The sequence below is a fragment of the Empidonax traillii genome, unplaced genomic scaffold (genome assembly GCF_003031625.1).
Source record: "Empidonax traillii isolate 1590-97213 ecotype Southwest subspecies unplaced genomic scaffold, ASM303162v1 scaffold952:size333442, whole genome shotgun sequence".
NCBI lineage: Eukaryota > Metazoa > Chordata > Aves > Passeriformes > Tyrannidae > Empidonax > Empidonax traillii.
Window position 1 is genome coordinate 8,854 of NW_020956145.1, and position 24,480 is coordinate 33,333.

Here is a 24,480-nt window from a genome sequence, read left to right on the forward strand (position 1 = left end):
TTTTCCAACCAGATTTTTAATATGGGTCTTTAGGATTTCAGAGACACTTTAGGTGTGAAGATTTTTAAGTATGTTATTTGCCATACATTTTGAAACTTTTTTTTTCTATAGGAATGTTTTATTTACATGCATGAAGACTGACTGATTATTGCAAGACTTGCAGAATCATATTCCTAGTTTGTATATGATGTGTTTGGACAACTATTAATCTTTAAAACATTCTTGGCTTAGTTTGGATGTATTTGTTAAAAGTAATTTCTTCATGCAAATTCTAGTGTTAGAGAAAGCTGAACTGAGTACCTGTATTTACTGTTGATTCCACAAATACCTTATTCTCTCTTCAAATTGCGTTAGCTCAGCAAAGTCAGAATAATAAGAATCATAAATCGTTCTTTTAATATTTTTCATCTGATTTAACTTTTGTGAAAAGATTCCCAGATGTCACTTAGAATGGGTAGTCCTACCGTTGGACTGTCCTGAACTTCTTGGAAGGAGATTTTACTGTGGTTTCACCTTGCTGAGAAAAAAATTTTACTTTGATTTTGAGAGATTATTGGGTAGTGGTGAACTGTAGAACTGACTGTAAACTGAGTAACGTTCATTGAATTGGCAATTCTTGCCACTATGAAGGTATGAACTGGTTTTCTAAACTGCCTTAGCAGACAAGAGAGGCAAGTTAGTAAGTCAGTTGTATCTCCAAGGTCTTTGAAGTTTTGAGGCATTGTGGCTTGATACATGGAAAAGAATACAGTCTTACATTTCAAAAGAACTTTCCAATCAAAATAGCAATGGATTGTATTAATAAATAATAGCATATCGGCTGGAGTGGCATCTTAGGAAAGAAGCTGCCACTTTGCCTCTCATGTATAGTGAGCATTACTTTGGAACAATGATGCATAATTAATGATATCATTAAAACTATGTCATAACAGAGTTTGACAGATAAAGTATTATTACAGAAGAATCAGAAAATAATGAGCTAACCAAACTAGCTTTTGTAGAAAAGGTCACTTGTACATAGGAAACAAAAGATAACTGAAAATCAAAATTGTTTTTTAGCCTACATCAAACTTTTTATTCAGAAATGGAACAAAACAATAAATGAACAATTGTTTATGGTTCTCAAGTCAATAATCCAGCCTAGACAAAAAAGTCAGACAACCTTTTTATATGCAGTTTTTGTATCTCTTGTGAATGTGGATGTGGCTGCTAGATTTGAAAATATTTCTGTCTTCATTCTTCATTGAAACTATTATGTAACACATACCTCTCAAACTTGGAAGGACTTTAAGTAGTTGAATTTTGAAAATCATGTTCTTTCTTTTGCTTTCAAAATCCCAGGCTGCATTTTGATAACTCTCTGCAATGGTATTTTAAGAATAACCTTGCCATGAAGCACTTACTGCATTAATGAATAGCAACAATAATTTCTGCCCCCGAGTTTCTTTTCTGGACCAAACCTGTATGAGAATCACATTTAATTGACATTTGTTTCTTCAGTCCTGCAATTACTTATCTATTATGGAGAAGTGAAACTCATAGAGTTTTAAAGCCCAAGGCCATAAAAGGCGATTAGGTCATTTGTCTGCTGTGTGTTCATCAGTGACCAGTGCATATTTCTGTTTGCAGTCACCCTTGCATTGGTCTCCATAACCTATTTGTCTAAATTTTAGTGCCTAAAAAGGCATGTAGTCTCAAGTAGAATTCATTAAGGAGATGAAATATCCACTCTTCACTGGTAGGTCTTTAGAGTTTAGTTATCCCTGACATTAAATAATTGTCCCTTTATGTGATTTATTTCAAACTAACTCTCAGCTGTGATGTTTTCCTCTGGAAGTATTGTGAAGTCATTTTCCATATGTAGAGTATTGGAACTTGTTTTTCCTCAGGAGTGGTGGTAGTGCTATGCGTTTGGAAATTAATTTGTAGAATGATGTAGATTTTTATTATTTTTGCTTCTGTTAAAAACATATACCATCTTCATCTTGGAAATGTAGTACAGGTTATGTACTTCGTGTTTACAAAAGCTGATCACCATAGTTAAAGAGTTAGTGCTCTGTTCTTAGATGGATCATGGTTTTATCTCTTGCAAACAGTGCATAAGTTATTTTTGGAAATATGTGTAGAGATGTTTTCATAAAACTTATGTGCTTTTCCATGAATTTTTTTTTAATTGTAAATGGCAGTAAATGTCAGAAACTATCATCTTCTATTTCTGAATTCTCTAACTTACTTCTCTTGGGAAGCAGGTGTGCTTGTGTAAATGTAATTTGATGCAAGGTAGAATAATCCTTTAGAATTCGTATAACACCTGTTAAAAATACATATATTACTGAATATACATATCTCTTTGTATGTGCATAAAAATATTGGTTTGTGGTTTGATTATGAAACTGAGTAGCATGTTATGAAAGTTAGCAACAGTATCATGACACGGCCTTTAATAACAGGGAGTACCTAACTTTTCCTAAATAATTCAAAGTAAGATAGTTATCTTTATCTTGAATAATGAAGCATTCTTTAGTAAAGTATACTAGGTTTCATAATAGATATTAAGTGTTGTTTTCAGTTTGCACTTCTATAATATAAGGAATAGAATGTAGGGTTTTTTTGGTTTTTTGACTGTTTATATAGGTATCAGTAATTATTTTCACTTACAATAAATATAATGTAATTGAATTATTTATGATTAAAATAGCTATGTTGTTGTGATTGTAGGCTGCTATTCACTGTATTGCAAGCTTAAAATCAGGTCTTGGATGTCATTGGTTAGATATTTGTGTATCGATGTGTTTGTGCTCTATAGCTGTATTTTCTTTCCCTGCTGTTAGGCTGCTGTGAAAACCTGTGCAATTTTCATAAGTTTCACGAAATGTGTCTGATTTATTTCCATAGGTTGTGTAGCACGGACAGTAAATTCTCCCAATCAACATCTGTTAAGAACTGATGATGTTATTAGCTGCTGTTTGGATCTGAGTGCCCCCAGCATTTCCTTCAGGATAAATGGTCAGCCAGTTCAAGGAATGTTTGAAAACTTCAACATAGATGGCCTCTTCTTCCCAGTTGTCAGCTTCTCTGCAGGAATAAAGTTAGCATCCTGTGTAGTTGGTTTTTCTTTTTTGGTTTGGTTTGTGGGTTTTTTGTTTGTGGTTTTTTTCCTCCAATCTGCTTTTTTTTTCTATATACGAGAATATGCTGAACACTTCCCTGGCTGTCTGCTCTGTTTTCCCTTTGTGACATCTGCTTTTCTGGCAAAGTTCCAGTTCTTGGATAGTGAGAGCTACAAAGATGTCCTGAAGAGATAATGCATCTGTTGTTTTTCAGCACACAGGTGTATTCAGGTGGTTTGTGGATATGCCTTAGAAAACAGCTTCTAAATAGTTTCTTTGCTGACACATTGCTACACATTCACTCCAGGACAGCATCTTTTATCAGCCTTTGATACTAAAAATATATTTTTCCTAACTCACTTCTTATGAGGTAGTAACTATTAAAGAGGCACTATCTGCACTTACCTTAAGAAGTGCTGGTCATACACTTCCCTTTCAGTAGGATGAGTTAATATGAATTCAGTCAGTATGTACAGGTTGCCTATAAAATTTCAAATCACACTTGAGGTGCCAGGCTTCTGCTTCCATGTATTGAACAGTTTGAGACTATGATATTAAGATTGTGTGGTGTTCCAGCGAGGGGGACCAACTTCAGCAGGATTGGCAAAGGCAAGGGCTGAAAGCTGATTTCAGTTGGAGGCAGAACAATGCTCTGTGAGGGTTCATTCAAAGAATACATCAGAAGCTAAGAGCTGTCACATATTGGGCACAACCCACCTCTTGTTCCAGATGGAAAATTCATTTTAGACTTTGCCTTGCTACAGGAGATAGAACATGGTGAAACTATAGATGCACATGCTGCAAAATGCAAAGCTATAAACCTGCATGCTTTATTTCTGTCATGAGAGAAGTATTTGACAGTATTATTTGTGTGCTGCATACAGTTTTTGAGTGTGTTTTGGTATAGCATTAACAAAATTCTGGTAAGATAGTAAACAGAAAAGAAGCAAAATTATTCTGTGTTAAAGCTAGTTTTTTGGGCTTTTTTTTTGTTCTTGTTCCTTCTGGATAGCAGTGTTCTAGGATGATTTTTCAGTATAATGTCATTGTTATGTCATTTTGGTATTATGTCATTGCTGCACCATTATTACCTCATTGATCGAATTTTTCAGTAAGAAAAGGCCATGAAAAATTGACTATTTTGCATTGAATAAAAGAGAGCTTTCCTCTGGCTTTCTATGAATATGATAAATATTTTAGGAAAGGTAATACAGGAGTTTTTTTAATGTATCCTAAGGATTTAGGGTTTTGTGAGAGAAAAATAAGAACAATGGGGTTTTTAGACTCATTTCTCAAATGAGAGAAAATGGAGAGTTTTTAATGGAGAAAGTTCATGGATGCATTATTAATTACTGTGGGTTATAATCCCTGCCTTCTCAGACTCAAAAGGCTGCTGCTTACCTCATAGGTGTGCTAGGTAAACCAAGTGTTCTCTCTCTGTCTCAGTGACTTCTTTTGGTCTCATGATTTAGAATACTTTTATGGAAGTAAAATTAACTAGAAGGAGCAGTTGTTTACGTTCCCTGTGTTTTTATGACCTCCTGCATCATAAACAACAGCACCAGTCAGAGAAAGTGAAACTGTAAATAATGCAAAGAAGCTGCAGCACTGATTTTTTTTTTTTTTAATTTTTTTAAATGACATTTAATACTTGTTAGGCTTTCAAACTGATAAGACTTGACACCAGGGGTTTCTTGGTAATCTAAAGCAACTCTGATGTTTACAGGGTACGTTTCTTGCTTGGAGGTCGTCATGGAGAGTTCAAGTTCCTTCCTCCACCTGGATATGCCCCTTGCTTTGAAGCTGTCCTGCCAAAAGAGAAGCTGAAAGTGGAGCATAGCCGAGAGTACAAACAAGATCGTAGCTATACAAGAGACCTGCTGGGTCCCACTGTCTCTCTGTCACAAGCAGCTTTCACTCCAGTTCCTGTAGATACTAGCCAGGTGTGGAAACTGAAAGATTTCATTTTCCTTTTTAAACAAACATATTATAGGACTATATTACTTCACATTTGATTGAATTTGCAGCTTGTCCCAAACTTGTTTTTTTAGTGGGATTTGTTGAGAGAACTGGTTTGTACAAAGTTTTTTCTGTTATAAAAGCTTGGGTGGTATGTCAAGCGACTTATTTGTCATAGCCTCTTTCTCTCTTCTCTCTTTAGATTGTTTTGCCTCCCCACCTGGAAAGGATTAGAGAAAAATTAGCAGAGAACATTCATGAACTTTGGGTTATGAATAAGATTGAACTTGGCTGGCAGTATGGACCAGTATGTACCTTCTAAATTCATTTTCTATTAATTGCATAGTGTTATTAGGCATGCAAGTTTCAATGTGCTAATGGGACTGCATTTTTTAATTGTCCTCTCAAAATTTGTAAAATTTAGATACCTTCACACCAGGAGCAGGTGGAAACCAACAATGCTTGTGTGTTTTTGAACCAGAATTTTGGTACTAAAGCTGTTTGGTGCTGCAATTTTTAGCCAGTCTGTCAGCAGAGAAAGCACATGATGGGTTTTTCACCACCTATTTGTTCTTGCAGCAAGAATTCAGTTGCCTGATGGGATAAGCCAGTGAAAGCAGTTATTCTTGGTTCTCTTCACATGTGCTGACTGACATAGCTCTTTTGAAAGTCCCAAATTTATTTTTCATGAAAAATAAATATTACCTATAGGAAATTTCATTAAATCTGCTTTTCACATGCCTCCTCTCCACTTTTTCAGTCTAATGTCTGTATTAGGTGCTCCAAATAACTATTACCTCTTTTCTACTTTTCATGGAGTATGAAAAGAAAAATTCTTTTTGAAGTTAATAATTAAAAAAGTATACAAGCTTGTTATTTGGATCCCAAATGCTGCTGTTTAAGAAAAAACTACAGTGAAGGCTATATAGAAACACACATCAGGTGCTGGATACAAGTGTAAAACCATATATGTAATCCATTTTTGTTACAAAAAAGCTTTTGGTCTTCAGAGGAGCTCAGGTTACAGATTTAATGTAACTGGGCATAGTTACTATATTTCGTGTAGCAAATAAAATATTTGAGTAACAGATAATTTCTCTAGATTTTGTTGTTGTTGTTAATTTCCCCACCAAATATAACACAAACCCCCAGTTCAATTAGTGTGTCAAAACATTTTAATTGTTATGTAATCATACCAGCTGTGAAGCAGCCTGCAGAAATTCTTAATGTACCATTACTTACCAGTGAGAATCTGATTGTACAGTTGAACACTATTTAAACAATATGCAATATGCATCGTTAGGCAGCAATAAATTTAATTATATTTAAAATAAAAATAGTTGCTAAATCTTTTAAATTTTCTAGCTTTCTCTCTCTAGAGTTAGTGTTCTGTGATAGGATGTGCTCACTTTGGGAATGTGGTAAAGTGTATGCTGATCATCTGGAGATGGACTCCTCAATCATATTGGTTTCTCATGGATGATTTCATGTTTAAGCCTCTGTTTTCAGTTCTAGTTACCTGAATGGATGCACTGCAGTTACTGAGTAATGAGGGAAGGCATGGAACAGATATTAGCTGGTTTAGATGCACACGAGCCATCTAATCTTAGTTAGATTTGGTCTTTTTAATTCAGAGCAAGATGCGCTATATATAGTAGCTAGTGATGTTTTTTCACTCAGTCAAAAAGTTTAAAGACTGAAAGACAGAGAATCTGTAAAGTTAAATGGCCCTCCATATTATTAAAAACATCTTTAGATTTTATAGTTTATAGTTTACATTTTATATTCCCTCCTACATATATGTTTTATCAGATCTGTATGTAGTATCACCAAAGTGATACCTCATATTGCATATGATATTACTGTTTCATTCTACTCACGTAACAAAGTAAAATAACAAGCCAATTTAGCAAAATTTAGGACTTTGTTAACTGGATTCATTTTAAGTCTGAATATGTGTGCTACTTATTGAAATGATCAGATGCATCTGCATATCTTTATTTCTGTTAAACATCATTATATGTTTAAAACCATCGACAAAAATTAAGAATTGATAGGAGTGAAGTATTTGCAAGATGATAGATTTTTATGTTGTGGTCAGAAAAAACAAAAAAGTGATGGAAAGGCAACCTGCAAATTATGCTGACTATATAATAGAATTATTGTGCATTGTTGCTTTAGAGCAAAAAGAGTGTCACAAGCGAAATAAATTAACTTTGGAATTCTGAGGAAGACACCTGCCATCCAAGACTTAAATTGGCTATACACAACTTGGAGACTATACTCTATTTTTCTTAATGCAGAGTACTGTAGATCTTAGAAAGAACTCTGGAAAATAAACGTTTTCAGTGTCCACTAAAAGATGTTTCTGATTTTAGCTTCTAGTAATTTTGGTGAAGTGTCTTGGCAGTTGAATTGCCTGTATTGTCTGCCCAAATAACATTAATCCCATCAAATGAATATAAATATCCCCTAGAGTTTGTAAATATTTTTCAATCTAAAGTATAAACAAATGACTGCTGTTCAATTTGAGAAATATTATGTGCTTAGATCAAAATGCAAAAAATAAGTTACACAGAAATGTTATAGAGAAATGTGATTTTTTTTCTTCATGAGATTGAATAAACTATTGAGTGGTAGGGTTAAGATCGATTTGGAAGAAGTGTGACAATTAGACTGCAACTGTTAACATTCAGTTTTCCAGCAGAATTATCTGACTGATCAAAAGTCAATAATGCTGTTTTTCAATAACTTCCACTTTGCAGCTTTAAAGATTAATAGAAATGGTGAGCTTATGGTCCATGAAACATAGACACAGAAGTGTTGCAATGTATGGTTTTAAAAGTTACATCAACTGAGCAAATGTTAACGCTTTCACTGGGATCTTTTAGCTAATATTTTCAAGCTAATGTTTTTTTATCAAGCACCTGTAGATTTTGTTGACTGAATTCTAGCACAGGATGCTAAGTTGAGAGCAACAGTGCTTAGTTATCCAGCCTCCTAGATTGCCTTTTCTGGTTACGGCCAGTATTAGACTAAAACTGTGTGGAAACCCTCAAATTATAGTTACATGTCTGTATAAATTATATTCTGTATGGCTGTGCTATCACTACAGTAAAAATAAATTCATGTTCCATTCATTTGTGTCAACATATTTGTATAAACTGGACATAAAATTTTTCAAGTATGAGGCTGCAGAGGCAATGTTATTTTATGACTGTATGTTAAAGCATAGATTGCACTGTTCTTGAACTTTGCATATTTGCTGTGAACATCCATATAACAATATGTACAAATTGGCACTTATTTGAGATCTGCAAATCTGAAGTTTATTTGCAAATGCAAATTTTGCCTTGCTTGAACAGAATGATCATGCTCTGAGAATACAGAATACTTTCTGTTTTGAAGTGTTGTTCAGTTTGAGTAATTCTGACAGGATCAGCTTTAAGTACTTTATGAATTGGACTGTTTTTAAATTTCTTCAAGACAAATTAAGCTTATTACTTTACTTTTTTTTTTCAGATTAGAGATGACAACAAAAGACAACACCCGTGCCTGGTGGAGTTCTCAAAATTGCCTGAGCAGGAAAGAAATTATAACTTGCAAATGTCACTTGAAACACTGAAGTAAGTTGCTAAAATTTTTAAAGTTTATAGTTAGAGTTTTCTAAGAAGGTGCAGTTTCCAGAATTATAATTTGACACGTAATTAAAATTTGAGATTTAGTTGAGGGCAATAGTATGAAAATGAGGGAGTGAGATACATTAATGAATAATGTATTTGGCATTGAAAATGGCTTTGATAGTCTTTTTACTATCTTATGAAATTTTAGAATAATTGTGATAATGCTGATTATGAAATGGAAGAAACTCAGACAGTTCTCCTGTAGCTTGGAGGAAAGAAACAAAACCAAGCTTTGAAAAATATCTACTTCTAATTAGGTTTAATTCAATTGGTTTAGTTTAATTTCTTTTAATTTTCTTTATTGGTAAAACACACTTTAACACTCAATAGATATTTGTTGAATTTGACTAATCATGAACTTTGCTTCAGGAGCCTTTGCTGATATTTCTGTGTCATCTGTGCATACTGCCACAGAACAGACAGTAGTAGGCATTCCCTCCGTTTGTGGATGAGCAGTTAGATGTATGAATGTTGTGGAAGCTGTCCAGTTGGAATGCTACAAAATTTCAGTGAGATGTTAAAGGGTTTGCTCAAGTAATCTAGTTAGCTGTCTCACAAAGATACAATTTGTCACCTCAGCTTTGGCAATAAAGCAGGTGCAAGTTCTTACTTTGCTGTGAATACACTGAAATATCTCTAAATGTTAAGTAATTTCTTCCATATGTAGCATTACATGTAGCCAACCTGTTAAAATATTTCTCAAACTGATAAATTCTCCTTGTTCTATGTGGTTCTCAGGTCACTCATATTTGAAATTATTCTTTTTTTTTTTTTTCTTGCTAAAGTGTAGTTGTTTTTTCCTGATCATAGAGTTTACAAAGGATGAGTGTCTGCAGGTGATATTAATTTTCTATGGATATTTGTCCTATATTATTATTTACCATGTAAACTGATGGTACAATATAGTGTTTAAAGTCATATTACAAGGACTTTATGTCATAGTAAAAAGCTGGGTAGAACACACCTCCTACACTTGCAGATTTCTTCTCAGGTCAGCTTCTCTGCACTATTTACTGATCTACCATTCCCCCCGTAAATAAATTACTTGGTGAAAAACATATTTATGACCCTAAGTGTTAAACAGTTTCTGGAAGGATATTTTGGCATTATTTAGAGATAAAGCATTTATAGATAAATTGAACTGGAAGCAAGAAAATAACTTCATATTTGTCTTCAGCTAGATATTAGAATTTCAAGGAATGTTTTTGAGACTCCTGTCAGCGCAGCAATGTGCTAAGAATTCAGAATACCTTCTTCCTTTCTGTTTTATGAAACTACAAAAGATAATGTCATTAACTTTCCCTACAGTTGGATCTTTTCCTAGAATAATCTATGTAATATGACTCAGGCATCAGAAAAGTCCTGCTCTCCTAATTACATGCACACTTCTAATGTTCCACTAAGTATTAAACAGATTTTATGAGTCCTTACATGATTAATGGTTCAGGACTTGGGGCTTTTCTAATCTAACCCTGTTTAAAAAAAAAAAAACAAACAAACATTTTATAAACATATAAACTGTGGATTACTTTTATTCTAGTATTTTTATCACTTACTCTGGAAAGAACCTTTTTATTAAATGGAATATTTAAATATTAAATATTACAAAATATAAAGCATTCAGTTTTTCTATGGCTTTCAAAATTTGTATGCTTACTGATCTCAGTCATCATTATATTCTTGTATTAGTCTTTATTTTCTGAAATATGCACTTCTAATTTTGTGATATCATAATTAATTTATCATATAGACATCTGTTGTTCCATGACTAGAATAGGAGTTTCTTGCCCAGGTTATTTCTGCAAGTTTGGAAAGGTGGAAAAATTAGTGCACTAATCAGTACTAGGTGATCTAAACTGTGATATCTCGAATTGTAAGCTGTCTTGGCTGTTTTGTTACTGGATGCTTCTAGTCTACTAGATATCAATCTCAATGAATGCAAAAAAGGGAAGAGGGAAAGAAAATGTTCTTTTAAAACTTCCCCTAATAATTTTCTTTACAATTTGCATTAAGGCTGCCCACTGCATATTTGAAATAGTTGCAAGACATAGAGAATTACTCTGACTGTAATTGTGTTTTCTTTGTTGGTTTGTTGCCAGCTTTGCTGCCAGCTTTACTAGATGAGAGAGTCAGAAACCAAGGAAGTTCTGAGTCATATTATCCGATACAAGAGTTCTTTTCAATATATTTGGATCTGTGTTTATTTTTCAATGTGATGGAATACTTTTATGAACTATAAAAATAGTACACTGTAGGAAATGTCAAGATTCAGGAAAGAGTTGCCTCTGAAAATGTCATGGGATTTAAAATATGCTTGCTCATACTGTTTCTGCACATTCTTCTACATATTTTACAGTTTGGTCTTGTACATTTTTCTGTTTTTATGGCTTATTATTTTGTACTGACTTTCCCGTTTCTATCTGTTTACTCAGATTTGTGCAAAAATTGCATGTATCAGTGTGATAATGAGAGCAGCATTCAGACACTTTTAGTTTTCTGGTTTGGGTTTGAAGTGTTTTAGTGGTCTTTCAGGATCTGTCAGTATGGTATGTCCTTTTATCCTCCTGTGGCACTCTGATATGCATTTGTTTTGTTTGGGCAGAGACAATGTAGTATCCAAATTCCCGGCTTACATTACAAGAAAATTAGGGTTACCAGAGGTTAGTTCCTCTATACTGCATTCCGCTGTTAGATATGTTTCTCTTATTTATGCTGGTGATAGCTGCATACAAATCATATACTATTTATACCAGCTGAAATTTAGCTGCATGGAGTATTCTTAGCAGATGGTGTGTTTTGCTGGAGGTAGCCACTGCATATTGGTTTCCTCATTTCTGATTTTACTGTCTAATTTTAAATCAGGTTCACAATTCATGACAGTAGGATTTACTTCATGTAGCTAGCACTAAAAATATGCTGTAAGAATCTCCTTGAAACACGCCATTCATCTGCCAAGAGAAATAATGTTACTGTGGTATTTATGGTCTTTTTTTTCTCCAATCACTTCAAGAGCAGTAAATATTGTTAAAGTAAAACTACAAAATACTGTTTTAGGTAGGGATGAGAACAAATACAAACCTTGTTTTCCACCTTTCTTCCACTTTGAGGAAATTGGAAATGAAGTCCAAGGTGTTTAAAATTTGTGATTTCTTCTGTGTAATCAGTTTCCATCAAAGATAGGATTTTCACCTTCAGATTTTGAGAAAATTCTCATCTGACTCGAAAGTGGTCCCTGACTTTTGTCTAGGATTTCTTTTCATTTCAGTGTCAATATTTTAGTAACACAACTAGCTAAAGAAACTAAGACTTTATAACCCAGTATTGAATATAATGCAGGATCAAATAAATGATGATACACAAATCAGATTCTGGAGGCAGATGAGACTTAAGATTTATACTGCTGGGGAGAGTGACTGTAAGGAAAGGAAGAAGTCTGAAATAATCAGAAACCAAATTAATACTATAAACCCTGTTCAAAAGTTATGTAGAGAGTGTTGGTTTTCTGGAATGACCTCTCTTGGTAAAGAAGACACATTCTAAGAATAACAAATGACATTTTCTACCTTTTATCTTTTCATCAACTGTAATGTAAATAACATAACATAAGAAGATTTGGATATGAAGTGGTATGAATGAGTATGTAAGCAGTATGAATAAGTATATAAAGCAGAAATAATATTTCAAGGACAGGGAATCTTTGAATTGATGCTTCCTATAGACAAAATAGACTGTATGACAGTTCATTTTAAAGTAACCTGTTCATATTTTTATTAAAAATTTTTAGGAGCATCTTGTGGTATTTACTTAACACTATCAGAAAGCTTATTACATATACAAATCTTTCCATATTGTACTGCAGTAATTTCCATTAGTCTCCTATGTGTTATAGTGCCATTTATAGTCACAGCAGAAACTCTAAATCTATAAACATTGGCACTAATTTTTCTCTGACTTTTGTGTTCTAGAACCCTGCTGGCATTAGGCTGCCATGTTGGGATTGCTGATGAACATGCTGAAGAAAAAGTGAAAAAAATGAAACTTCCAAAGAAGTAAGTTGAAATTCCAAACTGTGCTGCAAATTATTGAAAGTCCTTGAATAGCCATATCTTGAAGTGGAGAGAAGTCATACAGCTGCCTGACTTTTTTTCCCAAGCAATCAACCGGTAACAGCATTGGTAGAAATGGGCTCAGGCTGGTATATGGTATAGGGGTCTCCACTACCACAGATCTGAAAGCAGCTCTCATGGCCCAAGTCAAGGTGCCCTGGCCTCTTTCTTAGCACCAGTGCAACCTCTCCCAGCCCCCTCCTCCTCCCTCCCCCCCTCCCCCCCCACTTCCTCGTTGGGAATGAAGAATTTGGGAACTTGAGCGCAGTTGAAATAATGGAACTGTACTCGTATATGCATATGAAAGCTCTACCATCCAACATACACTTGAGCCCATGGTAAAAAAGGAGGGTTATAATATATAAAAAACCCAAAAAGGTGTAGGTTGCAGTTTTACTTGGAAAGAACTTCCATATGTTCTGTTATTCCTGAATTTAAATTAATGATTTGGTTTCCTTCGTTATGACTAAGAGCAATGGTAAGTTCTAGCTGCTAAGTTCCTGCCACCAGTAGCAACTCAGATCTTTGCAGGGACGTGCTCTGTGCAGAAACAGCTGTTCCTCTGCTATTGCCTACCTCCATTATTCACAGTGGCCCTTCACTGACCCATACCTGCATCCCTAAGGCCAGTGTAGTAATCTCCAGCTCCTGTTTAACTAAAGCCTGCCTGCCTTCTTCCTTTCATGAGCTAAAAGCACATTCCCCATTCTGACAAGGTTCCTGCAGGCTTCTGGGTAATAATTCACTACAATGTAGCTGTAAGTACCTGGACCCTCTAGTCTATGATATATACCATACTGCATGGATTTACATACCGTTGATATCACAGTTTCAGAATCCCTGATGTGGTTGCTTCACCTGAATAAATGAGAGCAAAAGCAAGGTATTAATTTAAATTCCCCCAAACTGTTCTTCAGTTTTGGTATCCTAAAGTAATTGCATATCCCTCAAAGAAGAATGAGATATCTAAGGCCTTCTGTATTTTTGTTCTGAATTTCCTGGGCAGAAATGTATATGCATTTGCAAAATTGTTGAAATTAATTAGATTGCCTGCTTTTGAAAAACTGCAGCTAAATCTCAAGTCTGAAGAAACTGGGCTTCCTAATTTAAGAAGATTGATAATGCTGAGTCTTCTTAATGCCATTAACAGTCATAACTTTAGAAACCTGAGATCCTACCATAGATACTGTCAGGATTTTGATAACTCACCCATAATAGATAGGAAAAAAAATGAGAAAAAAGGAAATAAAAACATTGTGTTTACATTTTCAAAAACATCAAATGAAAAGCAAAAATGGATGAGCAAAAATGGAGCAAAGATACAGTTGTGCAGCTGAATCAACTGTAAGGCTGGATCCCATTTTTTACAGGATATAGTCCTAAAGAGAAGAAGGGTTGCTCTTTTACAGTTAGACTAGACTTAACAAAAGAAGATTAAATGGGGGTTGTGCATAAAGCTAAATTTTTGATGGGAGAAGAAATGTCACTTCCTGTGTTTGCTAGTTATTTCTGTTTATTAGATAATACATATGTGCTATCCCAACATTTTTGATTTTCTCATGATAATTTAATAAATTCTTATATCTTCTTGACACAAAACTTTATTGTGAAAAAGAAAAGCAACAAACATCACTTGGATGAATCAAACTCATCTGCTTTATATTCTAAAAGGTTTTTTAAGCTTACTTGTGTGTTCTTGTTTGTCTTCTTAATCCTTTGCTGCTTTTTTTTCTTTTCTGACATCCAATTGTAACAATGAACTTATAAAATGTTAAGAATAAGTTTATATTTATGTCTGGCAGAATTTTGGCATCACAGGCACTCTGGTAACAAGTTGGAGAAAAATCACATTTTTAACTGACAGTTGTGCCAGAAATTTCCCTTTCCTGATACAGCATTATTCAGTTTTGGACCATTTTGAACAGCTAGTGTACTGAAAACACAACTTTTGCCAGTGGAAATTCTTTTTCTAATAAGGAATGTTTACTGGATGTAAATTTACTTCAGGTTTTGAACAAAACATTCAGTAAACTTTTATTTTAAAATACTTCCCTGAAATATTTCAAGTCTTTGTTTTAATAAAATCTAAATATTTAGTGTTTCTAGGGGTAAAAAAAAAAGTCTAAATGAAATGGAAAAAGAAAAATGAATTGTCAGAATGAAAAGAAAGAAGAGGTTTATTTTTTTTTTTTATGTTTAATTTTCTCTTGTAAAACCAGTCACGCAGACTGCTGAAAATCTTTAGTCAACATAACAGAGTATGGGCTAAGATCCCTTGAAAACATACGGATTGCAACTTTGATCCTTATCCTTTGACACCCCTTGGTTCCTTGACGCTGTTCCTATATTGGAATAGCTGTGGCTATCACAGCTTTTAAAGACGCAACGTAACACTTGTGCAGGGGAGTGTGACAGGATGATTCATTATTTCCATTACTCTCTGGTTTTACTCCTATCACTGAAGCAACTTCACAGCTACCTGAGGAGAGGTAACCATGAGGACAGATAGATAGCTGGAGTGTGGGAGACAGCCCCCCAATTGCTAACTCCTTGCTTAATTCTGGAATAGAAACCTGCAGATTGGTAACTGTGTAAATGATTTATCTTGAATTGATGTTCTTGATTGGATTGATGTTCTTGAATTGTTGTTTTCAAACTCAAATGTTTGCTTTTTAATGGAGTGATTTTGAAGCAAGGTCAAACTTCATATTTATAGATGATAATCACCCTTAAATACCTGGTGTTTTTTAAATTATTGTTTTCAACAAATAATTTTTTAAATGGTTTTTAAAATTGTTGTCACAGAAGAGAATTAATTAAAATTTGAAAAGGATTTTAGTATTTTAGAATATAAATGGGGATAATTACTGCTTCTTTTTCTGGATTTCTCTCTGTCAGTACAAATAAAGAAAATGACAAAATGGTTTAGAAAATAGACAATTATTTAAACTTGATGTTCTTTAAACACCCCAGGGTGTATAATTTCAGGGGAAGAATGTTGTTGTTTATTTTGTACAGACCTGTTTTGTTGTGACTGAAATAGTGCTTTGTTTTGTCAGTATGCTTAAGAAGAAATAGAGTCATAGAATCATTTAGGTTGGAAAATACTTTTAAGATACTCAAGACCACACTCAAAGATATCCACCACATATGGAGCACATCCACCAGCTCCAGCCTGGCTACTTCTGGGACTACAGAAGTCTCAGCTCTGGCACCTGGGAAAGCCTCCTCTGTCTCCTGTTGCCCCCGGCCTTTCTGTCTGCAGGCTGTTTTTAACACCTTTTTTTCTCACTCTTCCAATGTAGCCTTTTGCCTTTTCCTTAAAACTTTTTCCCGGAGGCATCACCAATATGGCTGAGGGACTCAGGCTAGCGGTGGGTCCTGTTTTGGGCCAGCCGTAAACAGGGGCAGCCCTGGCCTCTCCCCACAGAGGCTGCTCTGTGGCCTCCCCCCATCAGCGCCCTGGCACAAGTGTTACTCAATACAGCCCTTGTTTGTCTTCCCCAAACACTTTTCTCTTCCTACTCCTCCTCTTCCCCTGTATGTTCCCTCATCAGCTGAGCTAAGGGAGGTCAGGTCCACCATGGTGGTGCCACATAGTGTCGTAAATTTATTTTGTTGTAAATTTATTATGTCCTATTTATTTACGTCCTTTATTGAAGAAGATTTGGTCATAAGTAGATTTCTGTAACTAATTGGATGGGAACAAGTTCATAAAAGTAGCATCCCTAGGAGCGCTAAAACAACTGAGAAAGTGCCTTTCTTTAAGTCATATTTTAAACATGTGCTCTTATGGTTTGAATGAGAGTTAAGGTATGAAGTACTATAAAGACAAACTTTTATTAGATGGACTTCGTAAGTGATCTTGAATAATCCATTTGACCTGCACTATCTCTCACGTCCCTATGTGTAAAAGAACAATATATTTTCTTGCTTCAGTAGGAAATAGATAAAATTCAATAAGTATTGTGAACTGCTCAGAGGTAGCAACAGTAGTGTTGTTATGAGCATTTGATAAGCAACATCTTAATCTACTACTTTGAATATGTGGAAGTACTAAAACACTTTAAAAACATTTTTAGTTCAGACCATGTTGGATAACTTTCATTATCGGTTACTTCTGCCTCTCAAGATGCATGTCAGTGCATTATTATTCTTTATGTTCAAAGGTGTCTATCATGTTTATGTAGATATGTTGTATAGATGTTACCGATGTTATATTTATTTCCTTTGTAGTTTCTATTTTTTTCTTACTGAAAAGTAACTGCAGGTTCTGTTCTTTTTCAACAGCTATCAGTTGTTAAGTGGATATAAGCCAGCACCCATGGATCTGAGTTTTATCAAACTGACCCCCTCTCAAGAAGCTATGGTGGATAAACTAGCAGAGAATGCTCACAATGTGTGGGCAAGGGACCGTATAAGGCAAGGGTGGACATATGGTATCCAGCAGGTAAGTGCTAACTTCAGACACTTGAAAAAGCACTTATCTTTTGAGATATTTCACAGTAAAATGGAAATAATGGGGATAAACAATCAGGAAAAAACAGCTAATGAATGTTTGTCAGTCAAAGAAAACACAAATACCTACTTAAAGAATTACTGCTAAATCTTCTAGCCGTATGAGACTTTTAAAAGCAGTATTAAAAAACCTTGGTGGTATATTCTTGTATGCTATCTAGATCTCAGAGTGAGAAAATTGCATGCAGGAAGCTAATGTGCTCTAGTGTATTAGGAAATGTAAAAATTGACTTTCACTAGAGGAATCATTTAAAGGTTTGCAGTCCTTGGAATTGAATAATTTTGTTTATGCAGGAAAATCAGAATGTAAACTTCTAGTAATCAGTTTGCTAATATGTTGTTTTTCTGGCAGAGTCCATGTTTAACTGAGAATAGTTAGGTCAGTCTCCAAGTTTCAGTCCTACTTTAGTTGTTTTGTTTCAGTGAATAGGAATATTACGTGGTGAGTATCACAATGTGTTACAAGGGAGGGGAATAAGAATGAGCATGGATGGATTGTTAAAAGTAAAACTCAGGTTCTTTGGTTTCTTTAAAAAAAAACAAACCAAAAAAGTCAATTTGGTATACAAGGAGCCTAATTTAGTATTTTTCAAGTCAGTTACTACATCAGTTTTCCCTTAAGAGTATTATTGTCTATTGTTTTTGTGACTGTGAATTTTATATACAGAAAGGTTTCTCCACTTCCATTAATAAATGTGTGGTAGCATATCACAGTGAAATTTTAAGCAAATTCATGGATTGGGGAAAAAAAAGTTTTCATGGTTTTGCACTGAAAACCTTTTGCACCTTTTCTATCTACAAACAGTGGTTTTGTTTTTGGCAAAAATTTGAGTTATACATTTCAGCGCCACGCATGTCAAATTTTGTTTTTCCACAGGACCAAAGCTAATTCTATTTGCAAAGCTTTTATATTAAAAAAAAAAAAAAAAGAAGAAATTAATCTGGTTTTATAGACATTTACTTTCACTTCACTGTGTACTGACAAAGTACATTTATTTGACAAAAAATTTGCTGCTTATATGCATTTCAACATCATCCTGTATAGCATCTTACTATAAAGCTGTCGTGTTGCTTTATAAACTATTTAGGAAATCCATGTTCTGTGTTTGGATCTAGGCAGACAGTGAGCCAATTCTTGTGTTTGGAGACTGAAATATATGTAATAATCCCTGCTAGTTAAACACTGAAGATAATTCAGTGTTGGTGGAAACCCCTGCTTACCACAGGATTAAATTTTCCCGTAATGTCACATCTTTAAATTAGAGAAGGTGGCCCTTTGAAATGCTGTTAACATTTCTGATAGAATATGAATCATAAGTGTTGGAAGTGATGATTTTCTATTGTCAGGTAGGGGAAGCAGATTAATTCATTTTGAATTCACTATTTCAATCCTGTGTTTATGCAGGCATTGCACAGTTCATTTCCAGAATGAAAAAACTGTATGCCCAAAAGAAATATTCCTGATATATTAAATAATGCACTCAATAATTTACACCATGCCTCCCGTATTTTTTATTCTTCGAGAAGCCAATCATTTTCAATGCATGGCCTTACCAATTGAGAGATTTGAAATGAATGAAAGTCGGGAATAGTTACAGCTTTGATAACCACTTGACATAGCCCGAAATTAAAATTAGTTTTGCAACAGAATTTTTTGGTTAAGATGAAGTTAAGAAGTTTCTGGAATAAAATGCATCTCTTAGCTAATTACATTTCTGACTAGCATGGGGAAAATTTAATCCCGTATGTAGTAATAAAGTTTCTTGAGGACAATCTAACCTACCCTGTGTATCTGTGTATCTTTGAAAAAAAACACAAATAATTTCGCCATATTTATTGGAGTGAATTTGCAGCTAAATTATGTGTTTTCTGCATTAGCAAGATATCAAGTGGGAAAGGCAGTTAAATAATGCTGTCAAAGACTTTTCTGAGTTTTACTGGATTGGGAATGATAAGTAAAAAATGGAGTGAGAGTGAGTGGCAATGAAAAAGTTTTCCTTTACATCTACCCAATATGTTTATTATACACTGTCTTTATATATAATGTTTTGGTGTGCCTGTTGATGTAGAAGGTCCTGAATTTGAAGAGGTGTGGTGTGATAGTCATAAATCATTAGTTTTATTATGGATCCCAAAAGGCAGTGGAATTACTCCAGACCACAAACTTGGTTTAAAAAAAACCCAACAAAAACCCCCAAAAAACATTGAGGAGACATTCTAGTATGAGACATAACATAAAATTAAACACTTGAGCCTAATGTCAGAAGAACGATGGAATCTGTCTTATGTTCTCAGCGCTTTGCCTGGGGAAAGAGACTAAACTTACTGTCAAATCAAAAATGTGACCCTGTGAAGTGGCAGTTTTGAGGCTCACAGGGAAGGAAAAAGGAGGACTCTGTGATCTACTCACTGAACAGCTCTCTGTATTTTATCTAGTGACTCTTAAAATACTGTCCTGAGGGGCAACCTTGGAACTCTAGCCTTGCCTAGACTCTCTTCCTAATAAATACCCTACTTGCTAGATGACAAAGTTCAATATGAAAATTAAATCTGTGCTCACTTACTACAATTTATAGTCTGGTTTGAGAAAACTCATGGAAAACAGACATATAGCTTCAAACCCCTTGGTCTTGTCATTACTGAATGGTGCATTACCCATTTTTCAAGAGTTTTTTTAAAAATTGACCTTATATCCTCAAAAATATCTGACTGAACTAATACGATTTAGGTATCTAAATCCATTTTGGTGGCCAAGGACAAGCTGTTTTATAAAAGGATTATTTGAATGGTATTCCCTACTTAAGTTTTTGGAAATTTTTTAAGCAGTTGGTGTGAATCAAACCCTGATTTTAACTACCAGGTTGTGCTCTGAAAGAGCGTTAGACAAATGTTTCTGCTCTAAATCTTGATGGGGCTTAGGTATGTGTGATAAATATTGTACTGTTCTTCCTTACAAAGACAGTTATGGGCATGCAGAGAAGAACCTGGAGTACTTAGAAGTAAAAAGCTTAAGCCCCTATGAAGCTGATCACATTGGGAATTGGAAAGCCACTTAGTTGAAATTTTGCAGTATTGAGTGCTTATGGTTTAAACATCCAAGTATTTTTTTGTGTCTGTTTCAGTCAAACTGACTGAAAGCTTTTGTGTGCTGGGTGGGAACTGTAGTGGTGTCATAGTTTTGCTTTAAATAGAGTATAATTGTTAGAGATGAACAAGAGCTCAGAACAGTCATGGCCTTCAGGAAGATCTGCAAGATCTACAGTGTACTTTGCTCCCTTATTCTTGGCAGACAAATTACAGTAGTCTCATGTATGATTATACAGGTAGATAATGGCCTTGAAAGCTTTGCCACCAGTAATGTGTCCCGCAGAAGCTACCATTCTTGGAGTGCAGATGTTGATTTCCTCTTAATGCTATAATTTTTCTCTTTTCAAATAATTCTCTTTTCTTATTCTTCTGGAGAAAAGACAGATGTCTGAGTTCCAGGAGTGCTTACAATGTACCGATACCATTTATTAAAATTTGTAAGAAGAGAGCAGAATAGCGAGATTCTTCTTTCTGGGTGCAGTGCAGGGATGGTTCTCATTTAGCTGACATACATATCACATGACAGTCTGGTAGCTGTTGTCCACACTGCTGTGTGCTTCTACTTGGCTCCAGTGGATTTATTTCATGGGTTACATTTTTTTATCCCATCATTTACTGTGACATGTTACAGTACTGGAATAAAGTGACATGATGTTATGCTGTATAATACTATAACAGATCTTGCAGAGCTATGAAATAGTTTCCTAAGGGAAAGAAGCTTACAGATGTTTGAAAGTAGATGAGCTAATCACTGGGAAATAGGTTATGAACAGCAATCCTGCTGTGGCTGTAGGCTGAATTAGATAACCTAGTAGGTCTGTTCCATATGAGTGCCTCATCATTTTGGAATTATATAAAATGAAAAAATTAAAAGGGTACTGTCAAGTAGTCCATGTATAAACCATTTCTTTCCTTTAAAAAGTATTGGAGAAAATATCTTCCTACTTCCAGATTTTTTTCTTCTTCCCAATCTGCCACTGCTTGTCAGGATCTTTTCTTAAAAAGGCGTAATAGCTGCTCTTGATGCATGACTATATACAGTATTTTTGTTCTGCTGCTGCATAGCCAGCCAGGGAGGAGAGGGAGCACAAGTTAATAAATTCTATTTCCAGAACTGTCCTGACAACTGTGATGACAAGGATCACTAACAAGTAAATATTTTTTAGTAGTACAGACTTGCAGTAACTTATTGCTCCATTAAAGGAGCAAAAGGAACAAAACAGGTAGGAAAAATACTTGTTCTGCTTAACGTATTAAATAGCAAGAGTAAGTGGAAAAACAAGCACAAAAGTGACAGTGTCCCTTTAAGGGTGAACATGATTACCTGCAAGTTAGTGGTCTTGGGACTGGGGAAAGGGTAGATGACCAAGGACACATACAGAAGCCAGATCCAGGCAAAGGAGCAATGTAACCTTAGTGTAAGTGAATTAAAATAATTGCATTTGCGCTATGAGAGAACTTTTTTTTGTTGTATGTGGGTTTTTTTGTTTGTTTGTTTTTGGTTTGTTTTTTTGTTTGTTGGTTGGTTGGTTGTTTTTTTTTAATGTGCCATGGATTTTGACATTAAGTCCTACTATGATTACCTGCGTGTTTTGTTTGGTTACTTTTAAGGAATTTTTCTTAACAAGCTGATGGAAAAGTAGCATGGAAGTGTAAAAGGATGTATTTGTGACTAAATCTTCATAAATATTTTCCATCAAGTCTAATGGAAAATATTCAGAACTCATATAAGTTTATCCATGAACTTAGAGTATTTGTTGACATTCATAAAACTGGGGTGTTATATATACAGGAGGATCCCAACTTCCATATAAATAAGGAAAAGACAGAAAGGGAGAGAAAAGAGTAAAGTTTAGAGGCCAGAAAGCAAATGAAAATAATTTCAAGTACATTACCTACACACTCCATCTTCCTGAATATATGATTTCTAGGTCTCCACACTGATTGTGGGGATCATAGCTAAAGATTCTTTCAAATTTTGCTTATATGCATTGTCATGCATCCAGTCAAAAGTTATCTTGCTTTTTCTTCATGTTGCATTGTGTTGTGGCTGAAGCAGCTAACAATCAGAATCCCAATTTATATTGAGAAGAAAAGTATTAAAAATCTCACAACTTTAACAATTGTTTATAAAAATCAGTAACGTAAAAACTTCCACGGTATAAAGAGCATCTTAAAAAAGATGCTCTGCACTTCCTGTTCTACAGTATGTAGTACCTGAAGCAGTTATCAAATCTGACTTCTCTTTGGCTCCAAATGCAAGACAGTTTGGTCTTTAAGTCAGGATCTTATTTTTCTAAATTTATAGAAAGTATATGACATCACTGTTTGATCAGGAGTTGGTCTTCTTAGCCTGCCTAGGGCTATAATGCAAGAGGGGCATTGTTCTGAAAATTCAGGCTGAGGAAATATGGATGCATGGGAAAAATCAAGAGTTGTTACTTATTTTTTTATTAAATATATATAAACCCAGTGTCTTGTCCTTGTGAAATCTATTTATGTTACCTAACTTTCACATTTTACATTATTTAGACTATTTATATATGATATATTAGTTCCTTATATTTATAGTCAGGGCACATTCTGCCAGGCGTTCCATATGGGTATGGTCCTCAATGAAGATGGTAGAAGCTGTGCACATATTACTAAGGATACACACACTTCTAAGGTCAGAACTCAGATGTTAGTATGCCAGATGAAGAATACAACTTCTGCATTGGCTGGGTCAGTTTAGAGTGTTTGTTAACATTACTAAGAATATGGCTTTGTGAGGACTTTACTGTGCTTTACGGTTCTAATGCTTCGGACTCCGTAAGTTACTTAGTTAGCAAATACCAATTTAGAATTGTATTTTATATAAGAGCCTCCAGGAGAGGTACTTGGCCATTTGCTGCCCAGACTTTCCCAGGCTTGGCTCCTCCTCGGAACTGATTAAGGTGAGTGAGGGGCGGGTTGGGCTCGTTAGCAAGGGCTGGGGAGGCTATATAAGAGCCTCCAGCAGCGTGAGCGACCTTTGCTCACGCACCCCAACAGGATCTGGCTAACAGGACTGTGGCACAGCAATTTCAAGGCATTTCAAGCAGGCGGGGCGCAACCAGCTCCCACTTCTCGTAGGTTAGTGTGCTTTTTAAAGGTAGCAATGGTTTTCAGAAAAATCCCCTCGAAGAAGTATGCAGCCACCCAGGTCTCTGGGTGTGCTGAGTGTCTGAGCCTGACAGGTGGTGTAGGAGATAGCTGTGTACGATGCGAGCAGGTGAGTGACTTGCTGTGCCTGATAGTAGAACTTAAGGAAGAGGTAGAGAGATTAAGGTGCATTAGGGAGAATGAAAAGGAAATTGACTGATGGAGTCAAACCCTTTTGAACCCTAAGGAAGTCCAACAAGAGACAGCCAAGCCCTGCCCCTCCTGCCCTAAGGCAGATGGAGCAGACCAAATTGATGGGGGACAATGGAAACAGGTCCCTAATGGGAGAGGTAAAAGAACTCTCTCTCGACCCCTATCACCCCCCAGGGTGCCCTTGAAGAATAGATATGAGACCCTGGACCCAGACAGTCAGGTAGAGGACAGCCAAGAAGATCTCTCTGGAGAGCCTCCTGGTTCGGCCCTGTTTAAAAGACGGATTACAACCACAGGTATAAAAAAAAAAGAAGGGTAGTTGTAGTCGGTGACTCCCTTCTGAGGGGAACTGAGGGCCCTATATGTTGCCCAGACCCATCCCAGAGAGAAGTATGCTGCCTTCCTGGGGCCAGGGTGAGGGATATTAGTAAGAGACTTCCTGAGTTAATTCAGCCCTCAGACTATTATCCACTGGTGGTATTCCAGGCTGGCAGTGAGGACATTAATCAAAGAAGTGCCAGGACAATTAAAAAAGACTTTAAAGCACTGGGTCGGTCAGTTCAAGGGACAGGAGCACAGATGATATTTGCCTCAGTTCCTGTACTATCTGAGATGGATGAGGAGTTAAATAAGGAGAGGAATAAAAAAGCCCAACTCGTCAACAGATGGCTAAAGGATTGG

At 35.4% G+C, this 24,480-nt stretch overlaps 1 protein-coding gene across 1 annotated transcript in view; it reads left to right on the plus strand.

The window, feature by feature from the left end:
• The window catches only part of LOC114067667 (ryanodine receptor 2), a 169,835-nt gene that overhangs the window by 2,185 nt on the left and 143,170 nt on the right, over nucleotides 1-24,480 (plus strand). Inside the window, exons 3-8 of the mRNA XM_027903257.1 lie at nucleotides 2,896-3,088; nucleotides 4,837-5,053; nucleotides 5,272-5,376; nucleotides 8,592-8,695; nucleotides 12,718-12,801; nucleotides 17,149-17,308. Coding sequence (XP_027759058.1) covers nucleotides 2,896-3,088; nucleotides 4,837-5,053; nucleotides 5,272-5,376; nucleotides 8,592-8,695; nucleotides 12,718-12,801; nucleotides 17,149-17,308 — 863 coding nt within the window. The remainder of the gene's footprint in view (nucleotides 1-2,895; nucleotides 3,089-4,836; nucleotides 5,054-5,271; nucleotides 5,377-8,591; nucleotides 8,696-12,717; nucleotides 12,802-17,148; nucleotides 17,309-24,480) is intronic.